At 45.0% G+C, this 16064-nt stretch overlaps 1 protein-coding gene across 2 annotated transcripts in view; it reads left to right on the top strand.

Annotated features, from left to right (window-relative positions):
• SYNPR (synaptoporin) overlaps positions 1–16064 on the top strand; it is a 182530-nt gene that overhangs the window by 81826 nt on the left and 84640 nt on the right. The window contains exon 3 of one of the 2 annotated variants that reach the window (XM_032801034.2): positions 13468–13569. The exons of the other annotated variant lie outside the window; for it this stretch is intronic. Coding sequence (XP_032656925.1) covers positions 13468–13569 — 102 coding nt within the window. The remainder of the gene's footprint in view (positions 1–13467; positions 13570–16064) is intronic. 2 annotated transcript variants of the gene reach the window in all.

Here is a 16064-nt window from a genome sequence, read left to right as displayed (position 1 = left end):
CAGCCCTTCTCTGATTGGCTGCCTCTTGTGCACACTCCCTAAGGGCTTCTTTTAACCCCTTCGAGCCCAGTGTGGGGCAGACGCTCCATCACAATAACCTCCTACCATTATAATATATTATCAAACTTTGTGGTGTTATAAATTTCTCGTGTGATTGAGTTATGTGCTGAGCCAGTGATTTGTACTTAAAAGCAATAATAAGAGCATTTAAAGAAAAGACCAAATGAATGTGAACTACATGACTCAATGAAATGTTAAGTATCGCCAAGATTTTTCTGTTTTCCTTTTTGCTAAGAACTTTTTGGTACAGATATACACAATAGTTCAGAGTAGTTGATACTGAAAGTGTCTATTCCAAGTGCAATAGTTGACTCCAAACATACCTCAAAATCCCTTGAATTGTCTGATGCACAACACTAAGATGATGCAACTAAGTTTTATGCTGGAAAGTCATTTCTGGTTCTTACCTGAAAGTCCTTCTTACACTGTAATTATCAACTGTAAGTGACACTGAGAGCCTAGAAACTTAAAGTTCTTTCCTACAGTAAAATATCTTCAGGCAACGGTAGAACTTTAAAGAGCTATGCAAAACCTATCCTCTCCAATTGAAATCACTTCATTTGATCTAATGCCTCATTTTAGCTTTCTCTGAAATCAAATAAAAAATGAAAATAGGGAAAAAAATATAAATGAGAACATGACAAGGCAGTTGCAGGATATTGTGTAACAGCAGAAGCCTAAGAAGTTGGAAATGTTAAGGGTCTTTACTAGACCATGTTTAAAGTCCATTGTCTGGCAAAAACCAACCAACAAGCCATTCTAGCTATTATAAAAAATGTTTGAGATGTGACTTTACCTTTATTTATTAGTTGGAAAACTAAATGTTTGGGATTACTAAATACCTTCTCATTCTCTATGGAAATGGGCCATTTCATTTGCAGGACATAAAGCAAGATATATTGGAAGTGCAGGAATGAGAACAGAACTCTGACAATGGCACCTTCTTATATCCTAGACCTGCACCTTCTGCATACTCAGTTATTATTTTTTTTTTTTTTTTACTACTCCACATTCTTGCTAGTCTTAACTTCACCCACCAGCACCCTTGTTATGCCTGGAGACTTCATAGGCATTCAGGCGATTCGTGATTTTAAAGTTGCATTACATGCCACCTTGCAACATGCTTCAGCACCTGGGCCAACAGGGTAGTTTTAAGAATGAAGTGTCCATCTCAATGGAAATGTTCAGCTGAAGCTTCTAAACTCCGTGCTCAGAAGTTCCTCATACAAATCTTGAATCTGTGATTCCTAATGGGAATTTGCATGTGCAAAGTAAGTATTTAGGCACATGGCTACCCGATGTGTTCATCCAAGTACGCAGGAGCAGAGTTTGCCTGTTCTTTTGGGTTGTTCCTATGAACTGTTGTGTGTTCAAATATGTAGGGCAGTTTGGGGTCAGCTGAAAACTTGGTATTTAATGCTGCTGTTTTCATTGGTTTGTTACATTCCTTGTTTAGGCTTTATTTTTGTTAAATTGTTACACAGTGAATACTAGCATTATGATTTCTCCTTTGGCTAGAATTAATCTTTGGCAGGTGATAACATATTTGGATTATTTTTTACATTTATTACTTACCCACATACCCCTCCATCATCTGAGACTCATTTTTTCTTAGCATTGATTTTTTTTTTTTGAGAGTGACAGAGATTTACCAGCGCCAGTGATGAAATGAGTTCTCTTCTAAATGATCAGATGACTTTGCTGGCTTCATGTAACTTTTTATGAATTTTCTCCATTGGCCTGTCACCATGGCCCAACCCGAAGTGAAATGTAACCTCGACAGCTGCTACAGCAGTCAGAGTAATCTACCAGCTGGTAAAATACATGAATCTAATCTCAGTGCAGTAGCTGATTCTCCACAAAGAAAATTAGTTTGGAACTAGATGCGACATCAGACTTAATGTTTCGCCAACCAGCGTGGAAGGGTGGGCCCTTGTGCCACACTTTATAAAAATTTCACTCATTTATTTACAATTTTAGTTGCAAACCTAAAACTTGCACGAGATTTGTTTGCAAAAAAGTTGACTAAGCTGTTATCCAGCATGGAAAATCCACTGCTCAAACATTCTAGCACAAACCACTAATGTGTTGTGTTTTGAGTTAGGCTTTGGAGTCATCTTCTTTTCTCTCTCTCTCAGAAGAGATTGTCTCAAAGAACCATCAGACCAAGCTATGTGGGGCCAAGTGTTCATTGCACAGTGCAGTGTGCTGTTTCTGAAAGAGTTTGATAGATTCTGGGACAATTACTTTTCTGCGTAAGGCATCTTTCCTCTACTTCTCATCGTTAGCCAGACTTGCACAATAAACTAATAATAAGATAGAGCACATTGTTTGCACTGGGAAGACAATAAGGGAGTTTTGAGTGATAGGAGTAGGATTTGAAGCTGGGGAGGGGGCCAGATTAGCACAGCTCCGTTAGCTGCAGATCTGACCCCCAAATGCTGACTGATGCTGAACAAGAAGCTCGTTGCGAACTTGCAGTAAAAATGTTACACTCCTGCTATCAGCAGGAGCCCAGCTTTTGTACATAATGACAGATGAGGAACTAAACAACAGAAGCAGAAACCTGAAAGGTTTGTAAACTGCAGTCAGTGCAAGTCATTTAAGGGTTCCATTATCCCATCAGATCTGCCCACGTGACTTCCATTGTAGTTAATGGGAGTTCCATGGACTCCCTGGGAGGGGAGCCCCCTGTGGTGCTGGGTGTCTGTTTAGAAGTGAAGAAATCTACATGGCACATTTGTCCATTTGGAAATGAACTTTTGCAGCTGGTGAGATGTTTAGCTACAAGAGCAGGCAGTGGAGTACCAGCTCGTTTAGCCGTCTCGAGCCTCCACATTCAGCATACCTTCCTGCTTCACTTCTGGCTAGCTCAGTTGCACGAATGTGGACAGCTCCTTAAAGGGTGTGATGGAAGGTAAAAGGCTTTCTATTATATGTATCCTTCCCATGCCGATTGAGGCAGTTTGTGTTAATTCCTTATATTTCAGTAGTACCTAGAAGCACTAACTAAGATGGGGCTCTTAGGTGCTGTGGTATTACAAAAGAATAATAACGGTGGCTCTGTTGTGCTGTGTGTATAGACACACCAGGAAAAACAGTGTCAGCCCTGAACAGCTTGCAAGTTAGGTAGACAGGACAGACAAGGGTGAGTGAAAGGAAGGGTTCTTAACCACACAAGTCTCCTTTGTAATCTGACACAGCAAACGTTTTTACTCCTAAAACTAGTGCTATCTTTAGAATACCGTCAGGATATCTGTCTAGCTATTTCTCTTGCTCCGTAATCCTTTCTGGTAACAGAATCTTTTAAATGCACCCTGGTCCATCCCCAGCACCTTGAGTATTTGGAATCTTGCGGATCCGAGCAGCGAGTGCTGGCCTTGAGTTGTGTGTCTCTCTCCTGTTTACAAGCTCCCAAACTCTGGCAGCGCCAGAGAAGCACAGAGAGCTTGGGGTCCACTTGAAATGGTGATTTTTACCGTAGATTAATTACAACCAATTCTCTTTAAAGAAAAAAGCATTGCATTGTATTGTCATTTCATGTGGAGCCTGCCACAGTAGTGATAAAACACGGTGCAATCCTGTTAAAACACAGGACAACAAATGTGCGTCTGGTGTTCCATTTGTCATCGCAGCTTGCCTACTCAAAGTGTCTAGTCAAAGAAAGCTGGATTAGTCAGAAGCCTTGGAGCATGACCTGCAGCTTACTGGATTCTGGCTCTGCAGAAGGAGCAAGTGCTGGAATCTGCAATTTTTTTAGATCGCCCTTCAGTTGACCCAGGAAAGCTGGGCTCCAGCTTCTGATGACCAACATATCCCATCAGGTAATGAGGATGGAGACGGGACAGAAGGGAAAAGAGGCCCTGGACTGTGAAGATTGCTCTTGGCACCTTGAACAGAACTTCAAATCAAGTATGTAGCCAGAGCCATTGGGTGGCATGCAATACAGGGGTCCGGGATTCACGTCTCACCCTGCTCAGAAGGCAAGGCTCTGTGTTCTGTCTTACGATGAGAGTTGCCCTGAGCTTTTATGAATAAAGAGAGAGGTTTGATGTTGAAAAAAAGCATCTTCATCTCATATACTGTCCTAATCATTCAATCTGCCCCGTGTGCAAAGATTGGGCGGAGTTGTCAGCTCGACTTATTGCTTGTATGAGTGATGCTTGTACTTAGTGAAGCTGCCAGACTATCAAAAACAACCAGGTTTAGTATCCTAGATGCTGTGTAACTGTGTCAGTTCCTTCCCCCTTTGTTCTTGTATGCTCACAATATTGATAACCAGTCATGTAAAGTATTACCATACTGACAATGTATGTGGCATCAACCTCTAATGGCTGGTCAGCCCTGTGGTCATTAATGCCACTAGCTAATGAAACTAACTCAAAACTCAGGTCTATGCTGAAGAGTCCAGATTCAGCAACTGCTGCTGAGCTGTTCCAGGGGTCTTTACAATTGCTTTTATCATCCAGTTATCTTAAAGCACATTACCTGTCAATCATTCTGCACAGTGTACCCCTTTTACGTTTGAGGAAACTGAGACACAGAGGGAGGTTAGTTGATTTACTCAAGATCTCGCTGAGAGTTAGAGGCAGAATTGGACTAGAATCCAAGAGTCCTGATATCCAGTCTCTTGCCCCGATGACTAGAGCAGGGGGCCCAGTGTACTGGCCTGTTGTAAATTGTCATGGTCTTTGGTGGAAATATCCCAGTAGAAGCATCCCAGTTTCATCGTGGGTAGCCAGAAAAGTCTGGTATATTTGTTGAAATGAACAGACCAGCCAGTGAAAGCTGTTCTAACCTGGAGATCCCTGAAGACAGTCCTTTCCTTTTTACTCCAGTAGTCATTCTAGGGGTGTGCACAAGTTCTAGTGTTTGTTGGTTTTTCCAAGATTTTTTTAATGCCTCAAGGAGACTTTTATGAGGCCAAAATAATGAGCAATCTACATCAGCCTTTCAGTTACTGTGCTGCTTCATCCCCATAAATAATTCTTCGTGGTATAAATAAGAGCTTGTGGAAGAATGTGAACAAACGCCATGAAACTTGTGACCTAAATGCACTGTTTGGAGCTGGAAAGTCAGAGCGGTAAGGTTCCAAGTTAATGGGAATGAGACAAACTAAGAAGTAGTGAGTTTCCGTATCCAACTGAGTGCTAACTGGTGTAGGAAGTAACAGTGGAGTTGTACTGCTACCTGCTTGGATCTTGGAGACAGTGACTTAATTCTGCTGGGTTATTTGTTGTGTTTCCTGTGAGTCCTATTGTCCTTAAGCATCAACCAGAACCATTTAGCTTTGACTCAAAGGTCTCCACAACAGCTCTCCTCTCCCTGCACCCCCATCCAGGCAGGCGCTTTGTTGTGAGGATGTTCTGCAGCAGAGCACACAAGGACATTCCAGGTGCAGACAGCAAGGAGATGTGGTGACTGGCCTTCTGCCTTTTCCATTCAAAGAAGCGCATCAGCTCATGGCAATCAGTAGCATTATGGGGGTTGGACCTGGGAGTGGGAAGGAAGACCTGGTTTCTTGTGCTTGATGGTAGTTAAAAATAGGCAAGTGGAGTAGGACAGCTCTTTAGTTGGTAGATGTTGGCATGGCATTGTCAATGTCAGTGGAGCCCTGCATCCAAGGATCTTTCCCAGCTCGAGTAGATCCTACATGCAGAGCTGCCATATTCTAGTTGGAGGCTGAAAAGGGAATTGGGTTTTGTTTCTCCCACTTCGCTCCTGTGTGTCTCCCCAGTTTGTCACCTCTTCCTACCTCCCTTTCCACCAGTGGATGATCCACATAAGCACAGTAATGCCTGTTCTCTGACCCCAGTTAAACATTGTGAGTCTTATCAGAGTAGTTGGGACCCTTGAAATACTACCAAATCGTACTACCGGCCTCTAACCTCCAACCAGGTTTACGAATGCAGTCAAAACAGGCAGGACCCAACAGTTCCCTGATGGGTAGATCCTTTGAGCTATCTTTTCCACTAGTACCAGGGATATACCTTGTAAGCTGAAAACAAATGAATGTTTGCTGGCCCATTTTACATATGGGTACCACCCAGGCACAGTCTATGTCCTCGTTCATGTCTCCATCTTCGCAGTTCAGTATGCACCAGTGTCCCAAAGACTGAAATCCTCATCCCCTAAACAAAGCCTGTGTTCAAAATGCCTTGCCCATAAGAGCTATGCGTGGTTGGAAGAAAAAGACCTCAGACCCAGGCAGCTCACCAACCTGCTGCTGCTACAGTCCAGGGGAGGGGTTGTGGACATGGTACTGACCATACAGGTGCTAAGGGCATTGTTATTATTAGGTGAAGGAGAACTTCCATCTTGCTCTAAAAATTAGGCAGCCATTAGTAGAGTCCCTCTGCCTCAGGAGCCCATTGATTTAGGGGAGTTCTCAGTATAAGGAAAACGAAGGCAGGAGCCAGACCTGGCTCAGTCTCTATCTTTTCTTAGGGTACGTCTACTCTGCAGTTAAAAACCTGCAGCTGGCCTGTACCGGCTGACCCAGGCTCCCGGAGCTCGGGCTAAGGGGCTGTGTAATTGCAGTGTAGACGTTCAGGCTCAGACTGGAGCCCAGGCTGTAGGACCCTGCAAGGTCGGAGGGTCCTAGAGCTCAGGCGAGCATCTACACGGCAATTAAACAGCCCCTGCAAGCCGGGCTCAGCTGGCACGGGCCAGCCGTGGGTGTCTAATTGCAGTGTAGGTGTACCCTTAGAGAGACGTGCGGGGGAGTTATTCCAGCATTTGGGCCATAGGAATTCCTGCCCAGCTGCAATCGTGCAGTGCTAAATGAGTGTGCTTAGAATGTGAAGCGGTTATACATATTTACATTCTGTTCTCCCTCCATGTGCAGCACTGCAACTCCCAGTACAGTGCTCTTCTGTTCGCGCCCCCCACCATCCTTCCCCCCCGTTGTCTTCCAGCTATACTGACCTTTCTCCTGGATGTATTCGCCCCTGTAGTCAGCACTCTCTGCAGCCCAGAAGGCTGTATTTTGCAGTCTGCTGAATCAAGCCCTGAATATTGAAGAAGGCAATGGGCAATTCAGTGTAAGCACATTTGTTTACTTTTTCAGAGGCATGGTCAAGGGAACTAATCTAACAAGCAGCTGTATAATTAGTGGAAATTGGTATCAGTGCTCATATTTGTTGTATAATCTGTTTCAGTCAGAAATCTCATAGCACTTAAGGGGGGGAGGATCAACTCATTCCACATCATCGTCTTTAACAGTAACAGACCTAAAAGTGGCAATTCTTCAACAAAACAGACTCCAGTGTGAAGCTGCAGAGCTGGGTACCATCAGATTAGGCCTGAATAAAGATGGGAGTGGTTTTTCCCCAATATTAATTTCTCCCTACTGTTACTCACACCTTCTTGCCAGCTGTCTGTAACGGGTCACTCTCTTACAACTTCAGAAGTTATTTTTCCTCCCTTAGTATCCTGCTATCAATTGATTTATCTCATTAGACTGGCCTCACATTTGGTAAGGCAACCCCCATCCTTTCATGTATTTCTGCCTGCTCCTGTATTTTCACTTCATGCATCTGATGCAGTGGGTTCTAGCCTACGAAACCTTATGCCCAAATAAATTTGTTTGCCTCTAAGGTGCCACAAGGACTCCTCGTTGTTTCTGCTGATACAGACTAACATGGCTACCGCTCTGAAACCTATCAGTGTCTTTGTCGCTTGCCAAGTTAAAACATGCTAAGTTGGACACAGGTGGGCTGCTAAGTGTGGCGAGAAATAATAGAGACTATTAGTTTTAGCCTGAAATAAATTGGTTGTCCAGCTGTAGTTGCTGTGAGAGGAAGTTGAATGTTAATTAGATGCCAGCAGTAATTGCAGTGATTATGTACTTTTTGAGTAGCTCTTGCGAATAGCTCAATTTACATCCAAAGGGTAATGTGAACGACATGCTAATTGTTTTAAGGGAAAAAGGAAAGCACTCTGTTTTACTAAAGAAATTGCAGTGAAACAAAGCTACAGTGGGCTAAAAAGAGCTGCAAATAGGGTGACCAGATGTCCCGATTTTATACAGACAGTCCCGATTTTTGGGTCTTTTTCTTATATAGGCTCCTATTACCCCCCACGCCCATCCCGATTTTTCACATTTGCTGTCTGGTCACCCTAGCTGCAAAAGTAGCTCAATGTAATTACTGAGTAGCTGCAAGAATAGCTGCATATTGGAGAAAGCAGGGGAAAATGCTTTGGTGTTGCTGCAATATTTTCTGCTTTACTGTATTCCTTAGTTATCATCCGATGTCTCATGGAAGGGTGTCCATTTCTGCACGGTTTTTCGATAATGTGAGATGGGTTCAGCTTTGATAAGCATTGGCAGATCCATGACCATTGTGTCTTCATGACTTCCGGATCTCACATGCACGGTTAACAAGTGAAAAGCAGCCTTCCCATATCCAGCCCTGCGAACATTCAGCCAGAGATCTGAAAGAGCCCAGCTTCAGTCTTTCTGGCTCATGCACAACACCATTAAAAATTCTGCACTTGTTACTTGATTAACTGTTCTGTACATAGCACGCAAAGCAGAAAATGATCCAGGCTGGTCTCTGTTCTATAGTCCTAGTGGGAGTAAAACTTTAATTTTAGGACCTAATACTGAAAACTTGTACATGACTGACTTTACTCAGGTGACCAGTTGCACTGACTTCAACAGTACTACTTGCCCAAGTAAAGTCATTCATGTACTTAAGTATTTGTAAGATTGGGCCCTTAGTAAAGTAACTCCACTGACTCTGATGATGCCTAGGGAACAGTTTGCTGAGTAAAAGGATGGCAGTTTAAATCGTCAATCTTCAGAGCAGGTCAGTACTTTAAAACCAGACATCCTGTGGAAATGAACACTTCATTTTCCAAATCTTGCAGAATCCAGCAGAGCCCTCCTGGAGCTAACAGTCAAGATACACTTCTCCAACTAAATATTCAGTTCAAACAAGCATTAACAGACCCAGAATTTCCTTTCTAGTTCTGGATATTTTGTCAATGGGAACTTTGTCAGTTGGGTTAATAACATTAATAATACAGTTCTTTAAAAAAATAAAACCAAACACTTTTGTCCATCCTGTTTGCAGTGATAATACGTATCTGAGTAAGATGCAGGAGACTTCATTAGAGGAGTTCTCTGGACCAGAGGAGAATAGACATGGAGAGGACACCTTTGATGACCTCAACAGACCTCCACCAGGGGGAGGAATAGCCTGCTAAACCCAGGGTTGTGAGTTCAGTCCTTGAGGGGGCTGTTTGGGGATAGGTCTTGCTTTGAGCAGGGGGTTGGGCTAGATGATCTCTTGAGGTCTCTTCCAACCCCAATATTCTATATCACAAAGGGAACATATTCTTGTAAGGCTGAATCCTGTGAGATACTGCCTCCTGGTGAGGGGTTCAGTTATTAAAAAAAAAAATAATAGACAGTCCTCCACTATGAGTAGATGCCTCTAGGTCAAGCAACACGGCAGTATAAATAGCAGTCTCTGAACAAACCACATATTCTGCTCCTAGCCTGAGGGGAAGTACTGGGCTGCTCCTCTGACAGCAGAAGGGGAGAGAGGACAAAGAGATGCTCTTTAGTGCTGTATGTACAAACCCTTTTGTTTGGGAGAAAAGCAAACCATAGGCTTTAACATGAACCACACAAAATCTTGTCAAAGTTTATACAGCCTAAAAAATAACCTGAGCGGATTCTATATGTCTTGAAGAGCTGAGCGAAACTGTTTGCAAACATTCAATCAAAGAACATTATTGGCCATATTCCAGTAGCACTAAGAGACCCCTACCAAAATCAAGGGCCCATCATGCTGGGCATTGCACAGACACACAGTAGGAGACAGTCCCAGCCTCAAAACATAGACTGCCCAAAGTTGGTGAGAATAAGGATTGTTATCCCCAGTTTACCAGAGGGAAAGTGAGGCACAGAAAGATGTGGTGCACGCAAGCCTGTCCTTCCTTTCAAAACCACTTTGAATTTGCTTTGTTTGTTTTCAGGTGCATTTAGTGTTGCTTTTCACATTCATTGCCAGAAATTTTCATGGAAACAGAATTTTGAGTGAGTCTGAGATAATATGAGCAGAAAAAGAATTTTATATTTCACACCCTAAACCAGACTCTGAGGCCATGCTATGCTGGCACAGTTACAGCACTACCGTTAGATGCTTCCTATGTTGACAGAAGGGGTTTTTCCATTTCTCTGAGAGATGGTAGCTAGCTTGGCAGAAAAATTCTTCCATCGACCTAGCCACGTCTACACTGAGGATTGGATTGACTTAACCATGACACTCAAGGTGTGAAATCTTTCACAGCCCTGAGTGATGTAGCTAGGTCAGTCTAATTTTTAAGTGTAGACCAGGTCTAACAGTTACGCTTATACAGTCAGGGAATAGAATCAAGACCATACAACCTGGGTGTCTAATCAAACATAGATGAAATGTGTGAGGTGTTGGTTATCGTATAATCTGAGTAAACAGCTCCCAAGTAATCTCTAGGTCAAGAATTATTTGCAATATAGTTTTGCATAAGAAATCACAAAAATCACTAGCAAGTTACATGTAGAAAAGAACAGTGTGTTGATTATGTTATTGTACTGTAAATGATTTGCTCAGATCTAATATATTGTATGTCCTTTCACAGTATAAAATCTTTCCTCAGGGATTCTTGGAATGTGGTGGTCCCTATAATCCCAGTGCTATACTGTGAATTTTCTCAGGGTCCCTATCTTCATGAAATAATAGGAAACTTTGAATATTCTACCTAACAACATGTGCACAAGTCTAACACCAGTGAAATGATTTCCATAGAAAATCTACGATGGTTGAACTTGGACAAACCCACTGTTTTGTAGGAAAAAGATGCTCCAGGAAATGTTCTCCCTTAAGAACTTGTACCACCGCTATCGCGCAAACATAGAAAACACGTCGTTTCCCTTCAGTCACAGGGGACATACAGGTCTCCTGCATCTGATCCTACTGTTAATACTACTTGAGAGGCTGGTGCTGTTGGTGACCAGATACAGCCTTTCTTTTCTTTTGACCAGGTCACGTTATTCTGTCTTCAGGAGATTGTTGGGTTTCTCATGTCAGCGCTGTACAGGATTCCGCCCTATGAGATTACCGTACACCCTTGCATTTCGTGATAAGAAAATATATAGGGCAGTGATGTCATACACAGCATTGAAATAGACATCTAACTCATTGCTGTGTCTGGGTGCTGCATCCACCTCAGGTCTTTCATGGCTTTTCAGTGCCACTCTCCCATGTGCCTGCTTCCTAGAAAGATCGAGCCTTTTGCTTAATGTCCTAGTCATTACCTCACTCCTACTTCCCTTCCTCCTTCAGGCACGAACCCACTTTCCCTAGGGTGCTAAATGGCAAAGGTTTCCTGCCCAGCTTCAAATGCAACATTTCCTAATTCCTTCCATCCAGGAAAGAGAGTCTCCTAGATCAGTGGTTCTCAAACTAGGGCCACCGCTTGTTAAGGGAAAGCCCTGGTGGGGCGGGCCGGTTTGTTTACCTGCCACATCCTGCAGGTTCGACTGATTGCGGCTCCCACGGGCCGTGGTTTGCCACTCCAGGCCAATGGGGGCTGCAGGAAGGGCAGCCAGCACATCCCTTGGCCCACGCCACTTTACGCAGCCTCCACTGGCCTGGAGCAGTGAACCGCAACCAGTGGGAGCCACCATCGGCTGAACCTGCGGACTCGGCAGGTAAACAAACTGGCCCGGCCCGCCAGGGGCTTTTCCTGAACAAACGGCGGACCGGCTTTGAGAACCACTGTCTTAGCTGGATTCTTTCATTGCTTCTGAAAGGTTGAATGAAAAGCATGTGGCAAGATAAATGGTTTGCTTTCATGTTCATAATCCCTGCTCGAACAAGATTTAATCTTAACGTGAACTGTTTTTCCTTTAACATGTCAACTGAAACAGTATCTTACACTCTTGCATGCAGTGTTGTTGTAGCCATGTCGGTCCCAGGACATTAGAGAGATGTAGGGGGAGGTATTATCTTTTATTGGACTAACTTCTGTTGGGGAGACAAGCTTTTCTGTCTCTCTTACTGACAGAAGCTGGTCCAATAAAAGATATTACCTCCCCCACTTCGTCTCAATAGGCCACTACATTTCACCATTTCCTTTGCAAGACTTAATTCTTGGCATAGGTAAAGTCAGAGCAACCCAAACGTTCATAGAAGCTCAAGCCCTTACAGAGAAGTTTGAAGGGTTAGGATCAGAGGCGCCGACTTTCTAATTTCCCCGGGGGTGCTCAGTCCCTCCCCCGACTCTGCCTCAGGCCTGTCCCATTCCACCCCTTCCCCAAGATGCCCCCCCCGCCTTTTCCCGCCCCACTCCTCCCTCCCCCCCTCAGTGCCTCCTGCACGCCACTGAACAGCCGATCACTAGCAGGTGGAAGGCGCTGGGGAGGAGGGGGCGGAGCTGATTTCTTTTTCTGTTGATGCTTCAGCCCTGGAGCACCCACGGAGTTGACGCCTCTGGTTAGAGTGACTCTGATTTATTCTGGTGGTTACAGATACTGTGTTTTCCCTTTTCAGGTTCCTCTGTAAGGATCTGCTGCTAAATGCCAGGGAGTTCCTGAAACACACGATGAAACAACAGGAAGAGCACCAAGGGATAGTCGGGGACTTTTATTTCTTACCTAGATAGCAGACAAGCACCCTAGGTACTCCACAGAAGAACATGAAGATGCATTTTCCACCTGCATGGACACAATGCAAACCCCAAGGCCTGTGGGAGGTGGGAGGAATCAGGACGTCTCAAGAAGTGCTCACCATTTCCAGCCCCAAGGTGTATGCAGTTCATACCTTAAGGCCGGCATTTTCCAAAGTGGCCACAGACATGGTTGTGTGTCCAGCTTGAGGGTTAGCTTGGGCAAAAACAGAGTATGCAGTGTCAGCGACCCCTTTAGAAAAGGCTGATCCAAATCATCAAGCATTATGTGGGTTTTGTTGCCTAGTTTTTACAGCCCAGCCATTCCCATTCATCCTCTTGTTGCCATCCAGGTACCCTGGCTGCCCCAGTTTTCCCTTTCCTCCTCAACAATCCTCTCCTCCTCCTTTTTCCCCCACCTGACACTCTGACCTGGGAGAGAATCAAAGGATCCCAACAAATGTCCAAAGAACGTCCTTACGTCTCACATCCAGTGATTGCTGCTTGTCTCGGTGGCAATCCTCCTTCTTCTTCCCCCCTTGCAGGATAATGGTGTCAGTGTGCTGAGGCCAGGTGGTATGGCTGTGCCTGCCCCTGGCAGCTCAATGGCCGAGTTATTTGGAAAGGTAAGTGTGAGGCTTTGAACTCCTGGTGAGCAGGATCCATGGGCCACATCCGTTAATGTTCATTTTGTTAGTTACGTGATGAAGCGCTGAAGTTTAAATACCCCCAAACTTACCTTTACAGAAAACCCATACAGGCAGAGAAGCATGCGGTGCTCTTCCTGCAGACTTGCTGGGTGTTTCGGCTCCATCCTGCGCTCAGCAGCCAGTCCTTCCTGAGGGACCTGTAAGTAACCATCACTGAGGTTAGTTCTTGAAATGCTGCAGGTTCTGGAAATAGGGAGTGGGGAGGGGACATGGATCCTGATCCTAACACAACTTGCAAGGGTTAAACCATGTTGGGTTTTCTTGGGGTGGAGGTTGAGAACGCTTGTCCTGGTAGGGATCTTTGTCAGTTGCATAAGGACATATTTAGGCCTTAACCTGTGGGTTAGTTAACCTGCACCATTAGGATCTGTGATAAAATCCTAGATGCCAAAAGCTTTGGGCCGGGCCCACGAGTGACATTCTGTTAGACCAAAGATTGCAGCTTCCTACCCTGCTGTCCTGAGTAGGGGGGAAGCAGGAGGTATCACATTCTTCCTCAGAGACAAGTGCTGGGCGAGATATAGCCCCAGCTGAGACAAGACTGCAGGCCCTGTCGGCTCAATCAGAGGGCTCTTCTTGTTTGGTTCAGCTGGTGGAACTTCTGTCCAGGGGCTGCCATGTCACAGGTTAGGGCAACTGCATTGGTATTCCTCCTCTGTGGTCCCTCGAGGGCACCCACATCAGGCTTCTCAGCTGTCACCTCTGTTGGGCTGAGATCTGTCTCTCTCTCCCTCCTCACCGGGGTCTTTCCCGGCTGCACAGTTCTCTATCCACACTCTGTTGTTCCCCAGCAGGCCGAACAGCCTGTACTTTGCTTTCTTGCTGAAGGCTGTGAAGCACTGTGAGTGCCTGCAGCCACAAGCTACCATGCAGCCCTTCTGAAGCAAGTGCGTTTATTCTTAAGGTAAAAGCGTTACCGAGAAAACACACAAAATAACACACAAGAAACTACACATATGCTAATAACCTTGCCAGAGATCACCCCCAGCTTCACCCGGGCTCTGCTAGGAGGCAGTCCTTGAAATCCCACAGAATGTTTTTGCTGTGGTGACCAGTTCACAACAGCCTTAGATCAGAACTAGCAGCCCATGAATATTCAGTCTTTCCTTTATACAATTGGGTCTTTGATCGTCAGACTCTGGGAACAGGTAATCGATGGCCAGTGACCCTCTCCTCAAGGCATAGCTTCCAAAGCTAGGTTTTTGCATAACCAGAGGTGGGTAATTTGCATTCATCTCCCCCTAAAGAGTTCCTAAGCAAACTACGTGACACTGTTTGTCCCAAAAGTCCATTCTTGTCTGGCCCATTGTTCAGTACAGTCCTTTGATGTTGTTAAAGCTTCCCAGGGTTCACATCCCATCCTCCCCTGGAGAAGTGACATGCAATCCAGGCCCCCACTGTACAGAACCTTTGCGTTTAATACAATGGACTCCAAAGAGATTTAAATTTAATTCACTAAGAGTTTCAAGAATCTAGTAGGAAATTGCCATATCTGTCACAGGCCTCATTTCAGCGACATGCATGTGCATGGGGCGCTTAGCCGCTGGAGGGAAGGCTTTGCTGACTGTACATGTCCATGGTATTGAGGCTAATTTCACCTGTGCAGTCCCAGTTGTAGCCATTGTGAATTGCCTGGGTGTACCTGAGGGCAGCCCTCTGCCTGTCCCACTGACATCGGGTGGACATGGAGAGCGGAATTATTTTAGCAAAGAATAAAATAAGAAGTTATGGGGACTGGAAAGAGGAAGAAATAACTCAGTGAAAGAAAAAGAGCTGGAAAGAACGTGTGTGTAATATGGGAGTGAAGCTAAGAGCGAGTAAGGCTCCAAGCCTGCAAAGACTTGTGCATGTGCAAACAAGTGCGTGTTTAACTTTATACACCGAGAGTCATCCTGTTGGCTGCACTGAGGCAACTCACAGTGCACACAGTTAAGTGTGTGGAAAACGCTTTGCATGATGGAAGCCTAACCCAGCGTCCTGTAGAATAGCTCCATCTCACTCATGAATCAGTTGCTCCTTTAATGCTGCCAAGGCATGTACCCTGTTGTGGTGCGACCATTCAAGAGCTGGTCACTCAGCATAAGGGGCTTTGGCTTAAACTTTTTAATAAGCTGGGTGAAGTTTTTCTAAATGTTGCCCCTGCAAATGGATGCAAGATGCCTCGTTTCTTTGTGGGAATGAGCTCTGTTACTCCTGCCCCACTCAGAGTAAGCCAAATCAAAGCGACGTAACCTCTATCCCAGTTCCATGCGTCATTCAAAGCTGTTCATTTGACAGCACAGCACTGCCAGCTTCCAGATGAAGGATCTCTGCAGGACAGTTGCTCCAGTGCACTGGCTACTAGAGGGCTCCAAAACAGCAGCAACCAGGCTCCAGGCCAGGTGACCGTTTTTCATTCAACCATCCATCGAACATGCAAAGAACAAGGGCTCCTTTTAATGGGGATGGGCTGGGAGGGGGAGGTTCCTGCCTGTTCTCCCAGTTCCTCTTTTCCTGCCCTGCCAGTGGAAGAGTGCAGATCTCCTTTCTTTGAACCTCCACTGTGGGTTGGGGGATATGCCTCTCCTCTCCCCACGTTGGAGGTCAGGGACGCATGGGGCTCATTATTCATACCTGCCCCATCTGAGGGGTGTT

Source organism: Chelonoidis abingdonii, chromosome 17 (assembly GCF_003597395.2).
Source record: "Chelonoidis abingdonii isolate Lonesome George chromosome 17, CheloAbing_2.0, whole genome shotgun sequence".
Classification (NCBI taxonomy): Eukaryota; Metazoa; Chordata; order Testudines; family Testudinidae; genus Chelonoidis; species Chelonoidis abingdonii.
Note: the sequence above shows the minus strand (reverse complement) of the source record. Positions and strands in the feature narration are given on the sequence as shown.